Source organism: Scyliorhinus torazame, chromosome 13, assembly GCF_047496885.1.
Source record: "Scyliorhinus torazame isolate Kashiwa2021f chromosome 13, sScyTor2.1, whole genome shotgun sequence".
Lineage (NCBI taxonomy): Eukaryota > Metazoa > Chordata > Chondrichthyes > Carcharhiniformes > Scyliorhinidae > Scyliorhinus > Scyliorhinus torazame.
The window spans coordinates 116,502,454-116,519,195 of NC_092719.1; the positions used below are offsets into that span (position 1 = coordinate 116,502,454).

The following is a 16,742-nucleotide window of genomic DNA, read 5'->3' on the forward strand; positions in this document are numbered from 1 at the left end:
CTTTCTAACTCAATGTAATCCATTTGGAGCGTCTCAAAGGGACCATTGGGCAACGTGATTTGCCCCATACCATAAGGGATACCTTTGCCGGTGTTATATTGCTGCCAAATCAAACACCGATTACTGATACTTTGGGCCAACCCCTGCATTTTAGGGTGCCACCAAGTGTCCAGCAACAAATCACTCGTCCCCCGAGCCCCACAATGAGTTGCAAAGTGTACACATTCGATGACCCAAAAAGCCAGTACATCAGACATACAAGTCTGATGTGCTGGCGTGGTCCATAAAGAGGAAACAGAATCATATGTACAACCTAACTGTTCACATTTGTTTATCACTCTCAGGAGCGTCCTCCTGTAACCTTATGACATCTTGGATGGTTGGCATTGGCTTGTCAGAAGCAGACCTATTTATAGCAGATCGTTTAGTCTGACTTAACATTTTAGGCACCATCACATGCTGAATTTGCGCGGCTGTCCGCGTTCGGAAATCTGCGCGGGCATAAGGAGGGCCTGCAGTAGGTCATTAACTAAACCCCGGTGGGATATTTCCGTGCCGGCCGAGATAAGGAATCCCCTATTCTTCCAGAGCTGTGGGTTGGCTAAAGTTGAGTGTTAATCGTTTCAGGGACCTCAAAATATTATATGGAAGTGCCGTCTGGCGTGACTTAAAGTGGGTACTCTGTTGGATCTGAATGATCCACTGCCCTCCTTACCAGAGGCCCCAGATCCTTGGCATGGTACTGGTCGTGGACCTGACGTGTAATATGAGGGCCCACAGAAGCTGACTGTGGCCATAAATGTGGTGGTATTGTAATAAAATCGTCTGTACTTTCTTTTCCCGTGACTGTGGCTGTAACTTTGACTGCCATTCGGTCCCAATTAACGGCCGGTATTTGTCCTCCAGCTCCCTGTTTTGTCCGGTTCTGTCATAGGCCAGGGTAACGTGGTGCAGTGAATGTTCAATGTCTAACGTCCACCACTGGGGAGTGATAGAAATATAGCATTGTTGTCTCATCCTCCATGATTGAACCGTTACCCCTTCGTCTCCGCACTCTAGCTGTAGCTGGAAGATACACAGTAAATCTCAGGCCAACAAGTTACAGTCCAATCCAGTAGTCACCACAAACTGATGATCCGCAGACTTATTCTCGTAAGTGACTGTCACAGGTTCAGAAATAGGATACTCACACACCTGTCCTTGGAACCCCGACAAATGCTGGGTGTGGTCGGGTAGTGGTAGTCGAAGTTCTGATTGCACCGAAGACATGGCTGCTCCAGTGTCGATTACAAATGGGCAGTGTTGATCTCCTATCTGCAGAGAAATAATAGGTTCCCTGTCCGATTGGAGAGTCCTTATAACTAAATTAGCTAGTCAATCCTGGGTTGTGAAAGGGTTTGCCTGGGAGAAGTCAGTGTACCTCGTCTGTCCTCCCCTTGGTGGGTACCCCCTCCTTTGGGTCGGGCAGTCTCCTTCTGCTGTCTGTCTTTTAAAGGGGCATTCCTGTTGCCAGTGATCTGCACGGCCGCAATTAAAACATGCATTGTTCCCTCTATATCTGCCTCGTCCTCTTTTCCCAGTAGACCAATGGCCCCTCAGAGGGGGCAGCAGTTGTGAAGCTGTTGGTGCATACAGTGGGCCATAAAGAGGAGTTGAGGGTCCATTTGGGTGGGTTTGATATCCTCCCCCGTATTGATCCACCCACCCAAGGTCACAATATTGGGGTTCCAGCTGGTAAGCCACCGTATCTGCCGCTGGTTGGGGTCTCAGATCATCCTTTTTCATTACATACCCAGTCTTAATCTTTGTAACTGAGCCTCCTTCCTGGCCTACACCCTCCTTCCAATACAATCTGACTGCCCTGGCCATCTGAGAAGGGTCGTTCTCTGTCCAATTCATGTTATTACATTTCACGGCAGTAACCACGGAAGGTGGTTGGCAATGCATTAACATAGCACAATATTGAGGGGAATTCTGACCATTTTGGTACGGCAAGTCGCCTGACTGCCCACGGTAGATTTCATTAAAACGTTCCAGAAATTCCTCTGGCTCTTCAGTCTTTTTAGGTTTGAGGTCTAAGATAGCAGAAATGTTTATGGGCTTTTGAAATGTGACATTCAACGCATTCAGGATGTGTTCCCGTCTATCATCGTCCAAAGCATGGGCTTGCAGAAGTGCGGCGTGGCTAGCATAATTCAAGTGATTAAGATGATTGCGGTACTCTGCTGGGGTTAAAACCTGCTGGACTAGGGCCCAGAGGTCCCTTGAATCAGCTTGATAAACTGAGATGGTAGTTCTCAGATAATCCACGAAAGCAGCAGGAGATTTCTTCCTGTCTGGGATTGCAGCCAGAATAGCCATCATCTCACTGGGTCTCCATGGGAAATAAACGTCTATCGTGGGCTGGGCGGCCGCTGTTACAGCATCAGGGTTTGGTATTTTCCTAATCGGCAACTGTCTCCGAGTCTCACTAGGAGGCGCTCTAGCGGATTCCTCTGGCTCTTCAAAGACTTTGACGTCCTTCCCTTCCACTAGGGGGAGCTCCAGCTCCTCAGAACCATTCTCATCCTCTTTCTTTGTTCTCATACTTTTCTGTCCTACCATATCGGTATGAAGGGATCTAGGTGGTTTGCGTGATTGTTTCTGGATAGGATCAGGCCCCTCTCTCATTGTCCGAGATCGGGGCCCTAGAGCTAACTGGGCTTGTTGAACAGAGCTCCCATTCTCTAACAAACGGTGAAGATGCTGGAATAGGACCCAAGCTATCAACCGAAGGGGCTGGAGAGGCTGGCATGATTTGAATCTGGGGAGCAGCGACTGGATATAAATTATGATACCCTTGTGGTTCAGGAATTAGTGCAGACAATGCTACTGGTGCAGTCGGGACTCTACCCGACATGGTCCAATTTTCTGGGTCCTCATCTCCTTCTGTCAATGCAAGGCCAGCCATTGAACTACGTAGCTCTTTTCTTTTTAACTTGAGTCCACCCTCTCTTTACTTGCGCGTTTTTTGAATGCACACTCCTTTTTCAAGATCTCCAGAGTTTTCTGGTTCTGGTTCCCCCTTTCACTAATTGGAATCCCCATTTTAAGGGCATTTTCTTGCCAACTTAATAACATGATCTTATCCCTCTTATGTTGACAATAATCTAATTAACTCTTTAGCTTTCATACTTTGGCTCTCTTTTTTTTATTTGCCAATTTATAACCAATGGCAATTTTTGCTACTTGGCAAAATTATTTAAAAGGTTTTAACAGATGCTCCACATCGGATGGACGTGATCCTGATGAAGGGTTTGACTCAGAAGCCGGAATGGAGGCTGGATGTGGGATTGTTGGCGGACCAGAGTTTCTGTGATAGGATGGGGAAGATGATTGAGGAGTCTCACCGTCGATGGTTTGGGAGGCTCTGAAGGCAGTGGTGAGGGGAGAAGTGAATTTGTTTAAGGCTAAGGTGGATAAGGAGGAGAGGGAGGAATGCCAACGATTGACCGAAGAGATCTTGGAAGTGAAAGGGAGGTATGCGGGGGACCTGGACCCGGGACTCCTGATGAAGAGGGAGGAGTTGCAGGTGAGTTTTGATCTGCTGTCCATGGGGAAAGCAGTGCGTCAGCGGGGAAAGGTGAAGGGGGCTGTTTATGAGTATGGGGAGAAGGCCGGTCGCATGTTGGCAGGTCGGCTCCGTAGGCAAGTCATGGCGAGGGAGATAGTTCGGGTTCAGGGTAGGGCAGATGAGCTGGTGGTGGCCCCGGAGCGGATTAACAAGGTGTTTGAGGAATTTTATGGAGACTTGTAGAAGTCATAACCACCAGAAGATGAGCAGGAAATGAGGGCATTTTGGGGGGGGGCTAGAGTGCCCGAGATTGGGTGAAGTGGAGAAGGCAGGGCTGGAGGAGCCGGTGGGGGTAGAGGACGTGAAGGTGGCATTCAGGAAGATGCAGGCGGGGAAGGCAGCAGAGCCGGTTGGGTTCCCAGTTGAATTTTACAAGAAATTGAAGGACAAACTGGCGTCTTTGCTGATGGAAATATTTGAGGACGCGATGGTCGGGGGGGGGGGGGGGGTCTTGCCAGAAACAATGGGACAGGCCTCCATCTCGTTGTTGCTTAAAAAGGATAAGGACCCCGTGGAGTGTGGGTCGTACAGGCCTATATCTCTGCTGAATGTGGATGGCAATATATATGGCTGGTTCAGTTCAGTTTCTGGTTAATGGTAACCCCCAAGAAGTTGATGGTGGAGGATTCAGTGATGGCAATGCCATTGAATGTCTTTTTTTAAATGTATTTTACTCCAAATTTATATAAAAAGTTACAAAACATAAACAATTCGGGAAGCGAACTCCCCAACACGCAACTGTACAGTTTGAACAAATTTTCCCCTTTTTTCACTCCCCTCCCCCCGTGACAAACAACTCCTCAAACACGGCCATGAACATCCCCCACCTTGCCTCGAAGTCCTCCGCTGAACCCCTTAATTCATATTTGATCTTTTCCAGCCAAAGAAAGTCGTGTAAGTCACCCAGCCAGGCCGCTATCCCCAGCGGCGTTGCCGACTGCCACTCCAATAAAATTATTCGCCGGGTAATCAGAGAGGTGAAGGCCACAACATCGGCCTTGCTCCCCTCCATCAGCTCCAGCTTCTTCGATATCCCAAATATCGCCACCAAAGGGTTCGGCACAAACTCCTCCTTCACTATCCTTGTTGGCGCCGTGAACACTCCCGCCCAGAATCTCTCCAACTTTCCGCAGCCCCAGAACATTTGTGTGTGATTCCTTCCTCCATCCTAACTTATTCTGCCCCCTCTCCTTCCCACCACCGCCTCACCTTCTCCACGTTTGCCACCCAGTGATAGTGCAGCAGGTTCGGCAACGCCAACTCTCCCTTTTGCCTGTCATGAGAATGTCGCTTTAAGAAATGTTTGGCTGCTCGTGTTACTGCAGTGATGTCAGAGTGTGGGTGGAGCTGAGCTCTGGTTCTGCTTTTTGGTTTCACTTTGAGAAAAGCTTGGGTGTGTCTGTCTTTTTGGTTTAGTTTTTCAGTGTGTTGCAGCTGAAGTCAGCCAAAGCAGCTGTATTGTTGAGCTCTCTGCCATGAAGGACTATCTCTTAATCATTTGGTGAATTCGGAATTATAAATGTTTTCAGTATTGAATGTAAACCCTGATGTGCTCCTGTTTAAAGGTTTGTTAAGTCTTTTGGGTGTAAAAGGACAGCATACAGGTTACTTAGTGTTGTATTCTTTGGGGGTTATCTTTGAATTAATGGTTGCTAAGATATTCACTGTTTGTTTTAAAAAGGCTAACTTGAGTTCATAGACTAAACATTGTTTTGTTTTTAAAAAATACTGGTCCATTTCTGCTGAACCACATCTGTAGAGTGGGCCGTGTGCTCCCCATACCACAATCTATTAAAAGTTGTGGGTCAGATGAACTCCATGATACATTTTGGGGTTCTTTAAACCCTGGCCCATAATATGCCTCTGTCTCTGTAACAAGGTCCTCTTAACCCTTGGCCCCTTCTTCCCTGCCCATACAAAATCTGAGATAATCATATCCAGTTTTCGAAAGAAGGTCTTCGGTACAAAGATCGGAAATGTCTGGAATATGAACAGGATCCCCGGCAGAATGTTCATCTTCACCACTTGGACCCTCCCTGCCAGAGTCAAGTGCAGCCTGTCCCACCTCTTCAGATCCTCCTTGACCTCCTCCACCAGCTTCATTAGATTCCAATAATGTAACATTACCCATTCCCTCGCTACCTGAATCCCCAGCTATCTAAACCTGTCTCTGGCCATCTTGAATGGTAACCCCCATCAGGTTGACTCGCTGACCCAACTCATTCACCGGGAACACTTCACTTATCCCAAAATTTAACTTGTATCCCGAGAACGCCCTGAACTTCCCCAACAGGCCCATGATCCTCCCCATGCTCTCCAGTGGGTCCGATACATGCATAATAGATCGTCCGCGTATCGTGACACACGATGTTCCCTTCGTCCCCTCGTAATCCCTGGCACTCTGTCGACCCCCTAAGAGCCATTGCCAGAGGCTCTATAGCCAGCGCCAGAGGCTCTATAGCCAGCGCAAACAACGGCAACAGCGGACACCCTTACCTTGTTCCCCTGTGCCGTCCAAAGTTTCGCGAGCCCATATCGTTGGTCTGTACACTCGCCACAGATGCCACGTATAACAGGCACACCCATGTCAAACTTCGGCCCAAACCCGAACCGTCCCAGGACCTCAAACAGGTACCGCCACTCCACCTGGTCAAATGCCTTTTCTGCATCCATGGACACCACTACTTCCAGTACCTGAGTTCTCGACGGGATCATGATAATGTTTAACAGCGTCCTTATATTACTAGAAAGCTGTCTGCCCTTTACAAAGCCTGTTTGATCCTTCGCAGCCACCTCTGGGACACAATCTTCCATCCTTCCTGCCCCCAACTTAGTCAGCACTTTCACATCCGTATTTAACAGCGATATGGGCCTATAAGACTCCCATTCCAACGGAATGCCATTGAATGTCATGGGGAAATGGTTGGATTCTCTCTTGTTGGATATGGTCATTGCCTGGCACTAGTGTGATACGAATGTTACTTGCCATTTATCAGCTTAAACCATAATGTTGTCCAGGTCTTGTTGCATATGGCCACAGGCGCTTCTGTATCTGAGCAGTCATGAATGGTTCTGAACATTCTGCAATCATCAACAAGCATCCCCACTTCTGACCTTATGATAGTAATTCTTCAATCAGCATTACTAAGGCAGATTATCAGATCATTATCACATTGTTGTTGTGGGAGTTTGATGTGTGGAAATTGGCTGTCGTCACTATAATCCAACAGTGACTACACTTCAAAAGTATTCTTTGGCTGTGAAGTGCAAAGTTCTGAAGTGGTGGAAAGGCGCTATATAAATGCAAGTCTTAACCCCAGTATGAGAAAACGGGGCGTTTCGGCTTAGTAGTCAGGTCAGTTATTACCACTTGTTGTCACTCCCCACAGGAAGAGGAAGACCTTGCATCTGGTGTTGGTCGTAGCCGACTGCCCAACCCCCAGCACCACCGTTACTCGGACAATGATGATGAGTACGATGAGGAAGAGGAGGAAGATTGTCAGAACACCAACACAGCTATCAGGTCAGTCCAGTACATAGTCAGTTCTCAGGTATTCAGCTCCCGAAAGATATCATGGATTGTTGGTAGCATACTGCAGCAGGGAGTCACCACATTCAGAAGAGGAAAAGCCAGGCAGAAAACAGGGGGCAAGGTCAGGTCAGTGGTTCTGCTGTCAATTAATGAACGTCAGGTCACTCATACAGTCATTATGTAAAATACCCCATCATATTCCCCCTTTGACTGGATTGATAAATAAACCAGCTTAGGGATTGAACTGAACTGTATAGAGCAAGGAGATCTCAGGTTTAATTCTAGCCATGTATGCAATTAGTGATGTCAACCAGAAAAATGGATGCTAGTTGGTCAGGGTGAAGGATCAGAAAATTCAGTGAGGATTCTCACTCCTTGTTGCTGAAAACCCCACATATGAATTAACAAAAGAATGGACTTGGTTGTGAGGTCTCTCGTAGTCAAATTGCTTACTGACCCTTACCAGTTATGTTTACATATGGACATATGGTGTCTATTATTTAGTGAGCTCATCTATCAGAGCCTCGTTCCGCTCCAGAACATAAGCCCACATCTGCTTCCTTTCCTGCGCCCACTCATGCTGGGGGCAGATTGCACAGAATGTCCTTCACCCTGCAATGCCACATCCATTCTTACTGTTAATTGCCTGAATAATGAGTGTTGGCAGGCTATTCAAATCAGTAGACATTAGAACAAAGCCCCAAACTGTTCACAGCCAATATGGCAGAATGTTACAGGATAGTCATTCGGAATGAGAAACCTGACTGCAGTCCTGACCTTTCGGCAACAAAGACAACTGTATCTCTGCACAAATTAGGGGTGAAACCTGGAAACTTTAAGGTGCCAGACCTACACTAGTCAATAGTATATCTATTGAATATTCAGAGATCCTTGACATGGCTTAGGCTCAATACCCATATGGCCACATCCAGCCCTTGTTGGTGTAGTTACAACCTAACCAAGTTATTGAGCATGTTGTATGCAAGTGTAATATGACAAGCTATTTGCTGCATTGTCTCAATGTCATGCAAAATATATTTCCTTTTTGTTCTTTATGTGCAGGTATAAAAAGAAGAGTCATCTGTTACAGGAGCAACGATCCAGCAAGCAGCTCTCCCTTCTGCAGCCCAACACTATCAACGTGCTTACTGAGAAGTTAAAGGAATCTCAGAAAGACTTGTCGATTCCTCTTTCCATAAAAACCATTGGCGGTGGCGTTTCTGCCCATTCCCAGCCTTCCCCAACCCCCAGCAACGAGAGTACAGACACCGCCTCAGAGATCGGAAGCGCTTTCAACTCTCCACTCCGTTCTCCTATCCGTTCAGCCAACCCCACCCGTCCTTCGAGCCCAGTCACTTCCCACATCTCCAAAGTGCTGTTTGGGGAAGAGGAAAGTTTGTCCCGAGTGGACTGCATGCGTTACAACCGAGCTGTACGTGACCTTGGGCCAGTTGTTAGCACAAACCTATTGCACCTGGGAGATGAAGGAATGCTGCAAACCCTCGGAATCACAGGTAGGAGCTAGGTGATGAGAGGTTATGGAGACATGGTGAAGTCTTGCAATGAGAAAGATAAGAACCGGAGTGGACCATTTAGCCCCTTACGTCTGTTCCTCTGTTGAGTGATATTGTGGCTTATCTGTGAAGGGACTCCCATAACTTCACCTTTGGCCCGTATCCCTTAATATATTTTGTTAACAAATAATATCACTTTTGGTTTGAAAATTAACAATTTGATCTCACATCAATTGCCAATAGCGGAAGAGAGTTTCACACTTCCACCACCATTTGTGCATAGACGTGTTTCCCAATTTTAACTCCTGCGGGGTCTGGCTCTAATTTTTAGACTATGCTTCCTAGTCCTAGACACCCCAACCAGGGGAAACAGTTTCTCTGTACCCTGGTGCAGTGAGTATCTGTCCCATTTAGACCAAGAAAATCCCAGTCTCTAGATTCTACCAAACTAGCTGAGCTCAGAAAGGGCAGCAATTGAGCCAGCATAATAATTACCCTCAGTGTCTCCAGTATTGAGAGTGAAGAAATTGAGCAATGATCCCACTCACTTTACAAAGCACCTCTTTTGTTTCATATTTCATTGTCCCGCTGCACACATGTGTAAGGACAGATTATATTCCAACTATAAGAAAATAACAAGGAAGTGTGCACTTGTATAGCACCCTCTCACATCCTCATGGTGTCTGAAAATGCTTCACGTTTGATGAGTTGCTTTTAAAAGTATACTCACTTTTAAGGGCAGCACGGTAGCATTGTGGATAGCACAATTGCTTCACAGATCCATGGTCCCAGGTTCGATTCCGGCTTGGGTCATTGTCTGTGTGGAGTCTGTACGTCCTCCCCGTGTCTGCGTGGGTTTCCTCCGGGTGCTCCGGTTTCCTCCCACAGTCCAAAGATGTGCGGGTTAGGTGAATTGGCCAATGATAAATTGCCCTTAATGTCCAAATTGCCCTTGGTGTTGGGTGGAGGTGTTGAGTTTGGGTAGGGTGCTCTTTCCAAGAGCTGGTGCAGACTCAAAGGGCCGAATGGCCTCCTTCTGCACTGTAAATTCAATGATAATCTATGATTAATCTAGGACAAAGGTTCGGCACAACATCGTGGGCCGAAGGGCCTGTTCTGTGCTGTATTTTCTATATGAACACTGTTGTTATGTAACCAAAATGGCAGCCATGAACACAGAAACACCAAATATGACAAAAGACCAGTTTATAGTTGTGTTGGTTAAAGCAGGGAATTCCTTGCTCTCCCTCGAACAATATCTTCTAATTCTTTACGTCTTGAAGTTAAAGACTTAATAAATTGCACCTTCTATATTGAAGTACCAGCCTAAGTGTTTGCTCAAACCCTGGAGTGGGGTTTGAACCCACAACCTCCTGACTATGAGGCAAAAGTGCTATCAACTGAGCCTTGAGTCAGGTTATGCTTGGGTTGCCTACAAGCATCATGGGGATATGGTGATATTTGGTAAAATGGCCACTGCATGTTGGCACTGCTGGAGCCATGGACCCTTTAAGTCAGCGCCTTTAAGAGAGGTGAGGGAAAGAAATGAGGTCAACGCCTTCAGGAGATGTTGGGAAAAGTTTGAAGCCAGGAGAGATGAAGAGAAAGAAACTGGGGGAAAGTAATGGGTCGTCACTTTTAAGAGTTGGGGAACACTGTAAATAATCATATTTATGTACATCCAACAAAAGAGCTACTCGTTTGTAGCTCAACATCACTATGGTTTTAATTGTTTTGCCAGTATCGATGTAAAGCTAATTGATTTGTCACATTGACAAGGCACCAGTTTGTCCCCATTTTCACTGCAGCCAAGTCTCCCTGGCCTCCGTGAGATAGGTTTTGGTTAAAAGATCTACCGAAACACAGCTTTTGCAAACTGTCGATGACATAGCTTCAAGTGTCAAATGAAGTGGAACTACTCACATGGCAATGCTGGATTTCTCAAAAGCCTTTGACAAAGTTCCTCACGAAAAGCTCTTGTTCAAACTTCATTATTATGGAAAGGGGCAGCACGGCGGCGCAGTGGGTTAGCACTGCTGTCTCACGGCGCCAAGGTCCCAGGTTCGATCCCGGCTCTGGGTCACTGTCCGTGTGGAGTTTGCATATTCTCCCCGTGTTTGCCTGGGTTTCACCCACACAACCCAAAGATGTGTAGGGTAGGTGGGTTGGCCACGCTAAATTGCCCCCTAATTAGAAAAATAAATTGGGTACTCTTTTTTATTTTTTTATTTTTTTAAATGTTTAAATTATTATGGAATCAAGGGAACATTATTAAATTGGATCCAGTACCTTCTTAGCAACAGAAGACAAAAGAGTTAGGTGTGATGGAGAATCACCTCCTAGAGATTTCCTCCCCGGGGTGCCGCAGGAAACTGCGTTGGGACCTTTACTGTTCTCGACATACATAAATTGTCTTCCCAACAAGTTAAAAAAACAGGATGCACTTATTTGCAGATGACTGCAAGGTTTACATATCAGGGGAAACTCAAAATCATATCAGTTCATTGCAAGATGATCTTTGGAAATTGCAAAAACGGCAGGACCAATGAAAGATGGCATTCAATGCCAAAAATGCTCTCTCATGCAAATCACCAAAAAAATGATCCACCAACAGATAGCTTTAAGTTCTGTAGTCATGTTCTCCAGCAGGTAAATAAACAATCATACCGTGAGCGTCATCTTAAAAAACAATCTTCAAAGAGGATTCCACATTCAGCAGCTAACATCCAAAGCAAACAGGCTTCTTGGATTTCTGAAGCGGAATCTTTGGTATCTTTGGCAACAAAAATATCATAGCTATGGCTTACCAAAAATTTGTTCACCCAATCCTGGAATGTGTAAGTTGTGTGTAGGATGCTTGTATGATGAGATATAAATACGACTGAAAAGCAATCCAAAGACTGAAGCATGTTCCTGCATGAATCAGTATGGGAAAGACACCAGAGTCACAAGTTTGATCAAAGATTTGGAATGAGAACCACTACAGCAAAGAAAGGAGTAGAAATATACTGACCATGTTCTATAAAATATGGAATGGGCTAGTGGGAATTGACAGAAGCAAGTACCTACTGCCCTCCAGCAATGACAAAATACGAGGCAGCCATCCACACAAACTATAAAGACCATTTTTTTCCAAGACAGCGTAGCAACAAACTTTCTTCCCAAGGACAATTCCACAAAGGAACAAGCTGACAATGGAAATAGTCACAGCCCCATCACACAAAATCTTCAAAACCCATCTTTAGATTATTTCCATTTATAAGTTTTTCTTATCTGACCACCAAATCAGCAAGTCATGTCTGGTTCAGCTGGCGCTAACCACATACATGTTGGCGAAATACGGATGTTAGTCTGTGATACTGACACAGCCAAAGCAGTAGCAGATAAATGCTAACCGGCCAAGCACTTTGTTAGTCTTCAGTCACTTTTTTAAGTCTCTCCTCTACACTGATCTCAAAATATTCTATGATAATTATTGTACCACAATAGGTAGCAAAATACAAACAGCTTACTGATAGACTAACCAAGTGCAAATGGGGAACCCATGAGAGGAACAAGTATCCAGTTCCTATCCCAGGAGGTTTTCTTTTTAGACTCCTGGATTATGCTATTGTGTGATCAGACACTGGATAGTGTCAGCACACCCTTGAATGTAAGATCTTACTGGTAGGTGTAACCAGCAGTACAGAACACACTAGAATATTTGAATCCAAATTTATAACTGCCCTATAATTTGTGGTTGACATTCCTTGATGTTCAATTTCAAATGTTTAGGAAAAGGTGTATTAACTGCTACATGACCATAATTTTATTTTTAACTATCACCTCTTTGGTTACAGACCAGCAGAAAACAGACTCCATTAAAAGCTCACCATTGCCTCACAGTGTGGAGAGGTCCACAGAAGTCAAAATGGAGGATGGAAAAGACTCCCCGGGGTCCTGTGACAGGAAGGAGAAATTTCTAGGGAGTGGAAGCAATGAGCAAAATATGGCAGAAAAGTATTCCCCCAAGGTGAGTGACTGACCATCATTGCAATAAATGGAAGGATTCAGATAGATAGGAAGATGAACTGTGTGGTTCTGAGCTATATGACAAAGAATTTCTCAGGTTTCATCTTCAGTCTATACAGAATCAGGTGCAGGGGCAGAGCTAAGGACCATACAGTTAATCTCACTGCCCCAGGTTAGGTACAGGTGAGGTTAACCAGGATTCCTGCACCTGATGCTATCTGTAAATCTTGTTGGATAGTGGATAAGAGCAACAGGCCTTGGTAACGGAAGATTGCTGGCACCTATGAACTGAAGTCCATCAACTTCAACAGGGGAGAAAGCAGGAGAAAACTAGTTAAATGCCAAAGATAGGGCTGCTGATGATTGCCTGGCACACTCTTTTTATTTGGGATAGCAAGAGCCCTGTGTTGCTGTGTTGACTTTCTAGTTGCCACAGTAATTACATTGATCCCATTGCTGCTGTCTCCTGCAGGCACAGTTCTGAACAGCTATGGTGGAGCCGGAAAAGAGGGCTCACCTCTCTTTACAATGACAATCAATGAGTAAACCGGACCAAATCACAATTATCTCAGGAGCTGAAAAAAGACACGTTTAATGAAAAACACAAGTTTCAACAATTTTATTTCTAATTTTTTACACTTTCCCTCTTAGCAGCAGGTGAGAGACAGAGAGATGGTGCAGTGTTTATTGTTAGCTAACTCTGTTCTTTCTGGAAAACTAGTCCCCGTCCTCTCTACCAGTTTTTGTGTTTTTCCAGGAGCTGCTAGCCTTACTGAAGTGTGTGGAGGCCGAGATCTCTAACTGTGAGGTATGCCTCAAGGAGGAGGTGGAAAAGCGCAAGAAATACAAGGTGAATAGAAATGATACTTGATCTCTCTCTCTGTCCCCCTCACTTCCACTGAATAAATACACTGCTTGACACCAACCAATTTATACCATCCGACACTTTCTTCAATGACCAATGAGAAAGACCAAAGATCTCTGATCCAGCATGAGTCACATTGCTGATAGTGGATATTTGGAGGACATTTGATTTTGACAGTAACATAGAACAGCCAGTAGGCCCCCATTTTGGACCATGCCCAAATTTGTTTTCAGTTGGTCTATTGGAAAGAAATTGGGTCGGGGTGGCCTAACATCCTCCTTGATGTTATGTGAAGAGAAAAACTAAAGTAAGAATGAGAAGGAGAATAAGTGCTGGGTCTGCAGTTGAAGCTGCTCTGAGCTGTACTGATGGCCGTTAGATAGGATGTTGCTGGATATCTACGTATTAAATTGTCACCCATTTATTTGTTTTACAAATCTTTTAGAAGCAATTTCTCTGTGACATTTTTGTGTTACTTTTGAGCAGATTGATGATCAGCGAAGAACCCACAATTACGATGAGTTTATCTGTACATTCATCTCTATGCTGTCTCAAGAAGGTAAGGGACAGTTTGCCAAAGCCTTTGAGACCATTTGAGTTCCTTTTCAATTGGGAACAGCATTATCACATCATATTGGGATGGTCAGTTCTAGCCTGATCTGCCTTTTTGTTTAGAAGTATCTGGTATGTTGCAGTCTGAACACTTTCGTATCTTCAAGATTGCACTTTATGGGACTAATCCCAGACTTAGTACATGCAGTTGGAGTTATTTCAAGCAGTGTTTTTTTAATTAACTATTTAATTGAGTCATCTTTCTGCTTTTGATAGAGTGAGACCACATTGTGCAAGAGTCACTTACTCTCTTTCTCGACCAAGGCACATACTCAGTAGGATCTATTAGCAAGTATTGACTGTTAAATTTAATTGCTTCATGGTAGCAAGGGATTTGGCAGTATAGCCTTCTACCCTGGACTCAAGACCAGTCCAGATACCTTGAAAATTCTCCCCACAGCTGCCCTTTGCTGGCTGTACTGGAATTGGGCTTTGGTCCTCATTTTAGAACAATCCGGCTTGAAAGGGTCTCTAATCGATTAGTTTGGGAGTTTGAAAATGTTATAAAGGGTGTTCCTTGGACAGCAGTTACTGAGTAAGTGAACACTTTGTGTGCAACCTGAGAATATTGACTGCAAAAATCAGATTGTGAGGGGCAGCATGGTGGCACTGTGGTTAGCACTGCTGCCTCATGGCACCGAGGACCCAGGTTCGATCCAGTCCCCGGGTCACTGTCCGTGTGGAGTTTGCACTTTCTCCTTGTGTCTGCGTGGGTCTCACCCCCACAACCCAAAAAGATGTGCAGGGTAGGTGAATTGTTCACGCTAAATTGCCCCTTAATTGGAAAAAAGAATTGGGTACTCTAAATGTATATTTTTAAAAAATAAATCAGATTGTGTTTCAGTCCCCTAGTGCTAAAAATCCTCTATCTAATTATCACTGAATGTAAAGGAAACCCACGGAGCAGTCTTAATTTTGACAGCCCCTAACTGAATGTTGTTGGAAATGAGATGATGGAATTAGGAAACCTGCAAACAAGTCCTTAAAGTAGGTCAAATCCACTTAAATGGTCTGCAGGTAATGCTGTGTTAGCAACCAAGCTTATGCGGGGAATGTAAATAAAAATGAGAGCTAATTCTTGAAATGGAAACCCTCCTTTTCATGCTCCTCATCCCTTCCAGACTGAACGTTTTGTATGTAGCTTGATGTCATTATTGTTCGGATTGTGCTTTGGGTAGACTGGGAAAAACCATGCTGCTGGCCATAGGGGCATGTTTCTGAAGGTGAAATGGAAAGGGTACTTGGTCAAAGTCACCGTTGCTCAAGGTGAGTTCCAATCTAACCGACTTACAGATCTCTGAGTTATTGATCGCTGCTCTTTAATTCTCCCTATAGGAATGCTGGCCAGCCTTGTGGAGCAGAACATCTCCGTGCGGAGGAGACAGGGCGTAAGCATTGGGCGCCTGCACAAACAGCGCAAACCAGACCGGCGGAAACGTTCCCGGCCGTACAAAGCTAAGCGGCAGTGACGCTTGCGACCCCACAAATGCCCAGGCACCTGCGCCTTCAGCATCAGACCCATCCCTGCAAGACTGACGAGCAGCTCTTGTTATTGAGGCGTGCTGGATTCAGCTGGTAGAGCTGTGCGTTCCCATTACAGACACTTGACTGGAATGCAAGACAATTACACTAACTTTGGATCTGGTTTGAAAAATTAAACCGTCAACAGTCCAGCAAAACTTAGCAAGGGATCAGCCAATAGTGGGGCCAGTGATATGAAGCAACTGCTTTCCAATAGTGGACCAACCATAGACAGAATCCATGTGCTCTTCTCTGCACTGTTCGATGTTTGCAAGCAGGACAGTACCGATCACATGGGAATTACAACCTTGTTCTGGTACTCCACCGTATATACACTGTCTGAATTTGCTCCATTTATTCTTTTCTCCACCCTGCACCGTTCAAATTCAAGCTTTCCTCTACATTCCCTGCCGTTTTTGGAAGTGCATTTATATTGGGGATCGATTAAAGGACGACTGGCCACTAACTGAATACCTGAAGGAACTACTGTGCTTGACGTGCGACAAACAAATGTGAGAATAAACAAAGACTGTGGAATCAAACCCTATTTATTTGGAGGGTAACAATTCCAATTTTGAATAAAATGCCGGTTCAAATTAAAGAGCACTTTTTAAAAAAATTGGGTGTAGTCAGTGATCAATTGAAATAGATCCGACTAACAGTAGGTGGTTGAAATGGAAAGGTCATTTGGTGTAATTATGTTGCTTTAATGTCTAGCTCAGCTCTGGCACAGTCATTACTATCAAGTGGAAACTAGATCGCAGGCGGTGTTACTCAGTGTTTACATTGGTTCTGCTGCTGCACAAACCTGACTGCAATCTCTCTATGGCTGTAATACTGCCAAATTACCCAGCAATATATCATATGACTGACATGATAAAACTATTACACTCCTTATGACACTGAAAATACAGGCCTCAGATTTAATATCTATAATACTGGTCACTAGCATGAAAGATGCAAGTTAGTAACATTTATTATTCCCTCACCAAAGCCTTTTCTTCCCAATTGCTTACATTATGAAATATATATTTTACTTCCCGCAATAGATTTTAACTATCTCCTTAACATGTC

General features: G+C 44.9%; 1 protein-coding gene across 3 annotated transcripts in view; it reads left to right on the plus strand.

The window, feature by feature from the left end:
• bap1 (BRCA1 associated deubiquitinase 1) overlaps positions 1 to 16,287 on the plus strand; it is a 166,887-nt gene extending 150,600 nt beyond the window's left edge. For all 3 annotated transcript variants that reach the window (XM_072472086.1, XM_072472087.1, XM_072472088.1), the window contains exons 12-17: positions 7,003 to 7,136; positions 8,208 to 8,659; positions 12,499 to 12,671; positions 13,428 to 13,520; positions 14,022 to 14,094; positions 15,483 to 16,287. In XM_072472086.1, coding sequence (XP_072328187.1) covers positions 7,003 to 7,136; positions 8,208 to 8,659; positions 12,499 to 12,671; positions 13,428 to 13,520; positions 14,022 to 14,094; positions 15,483 to 15,616 — 1,059 coding nt within the window. In that variant the 3' untranslated portion in view covers positions 15,617 to 16,287. The remainder of the gene's footprint in view (positions 1 to 7,002; positions 7,137 to 8,207; positions 8,660 to 12,498; positions 12,672 to 13,427; positions 13,521 to 14,021; positions 14,095 to 15,482) is intronic.
• Positions 16,288 to 16,742: the final 455 nt, after the last annotated feature.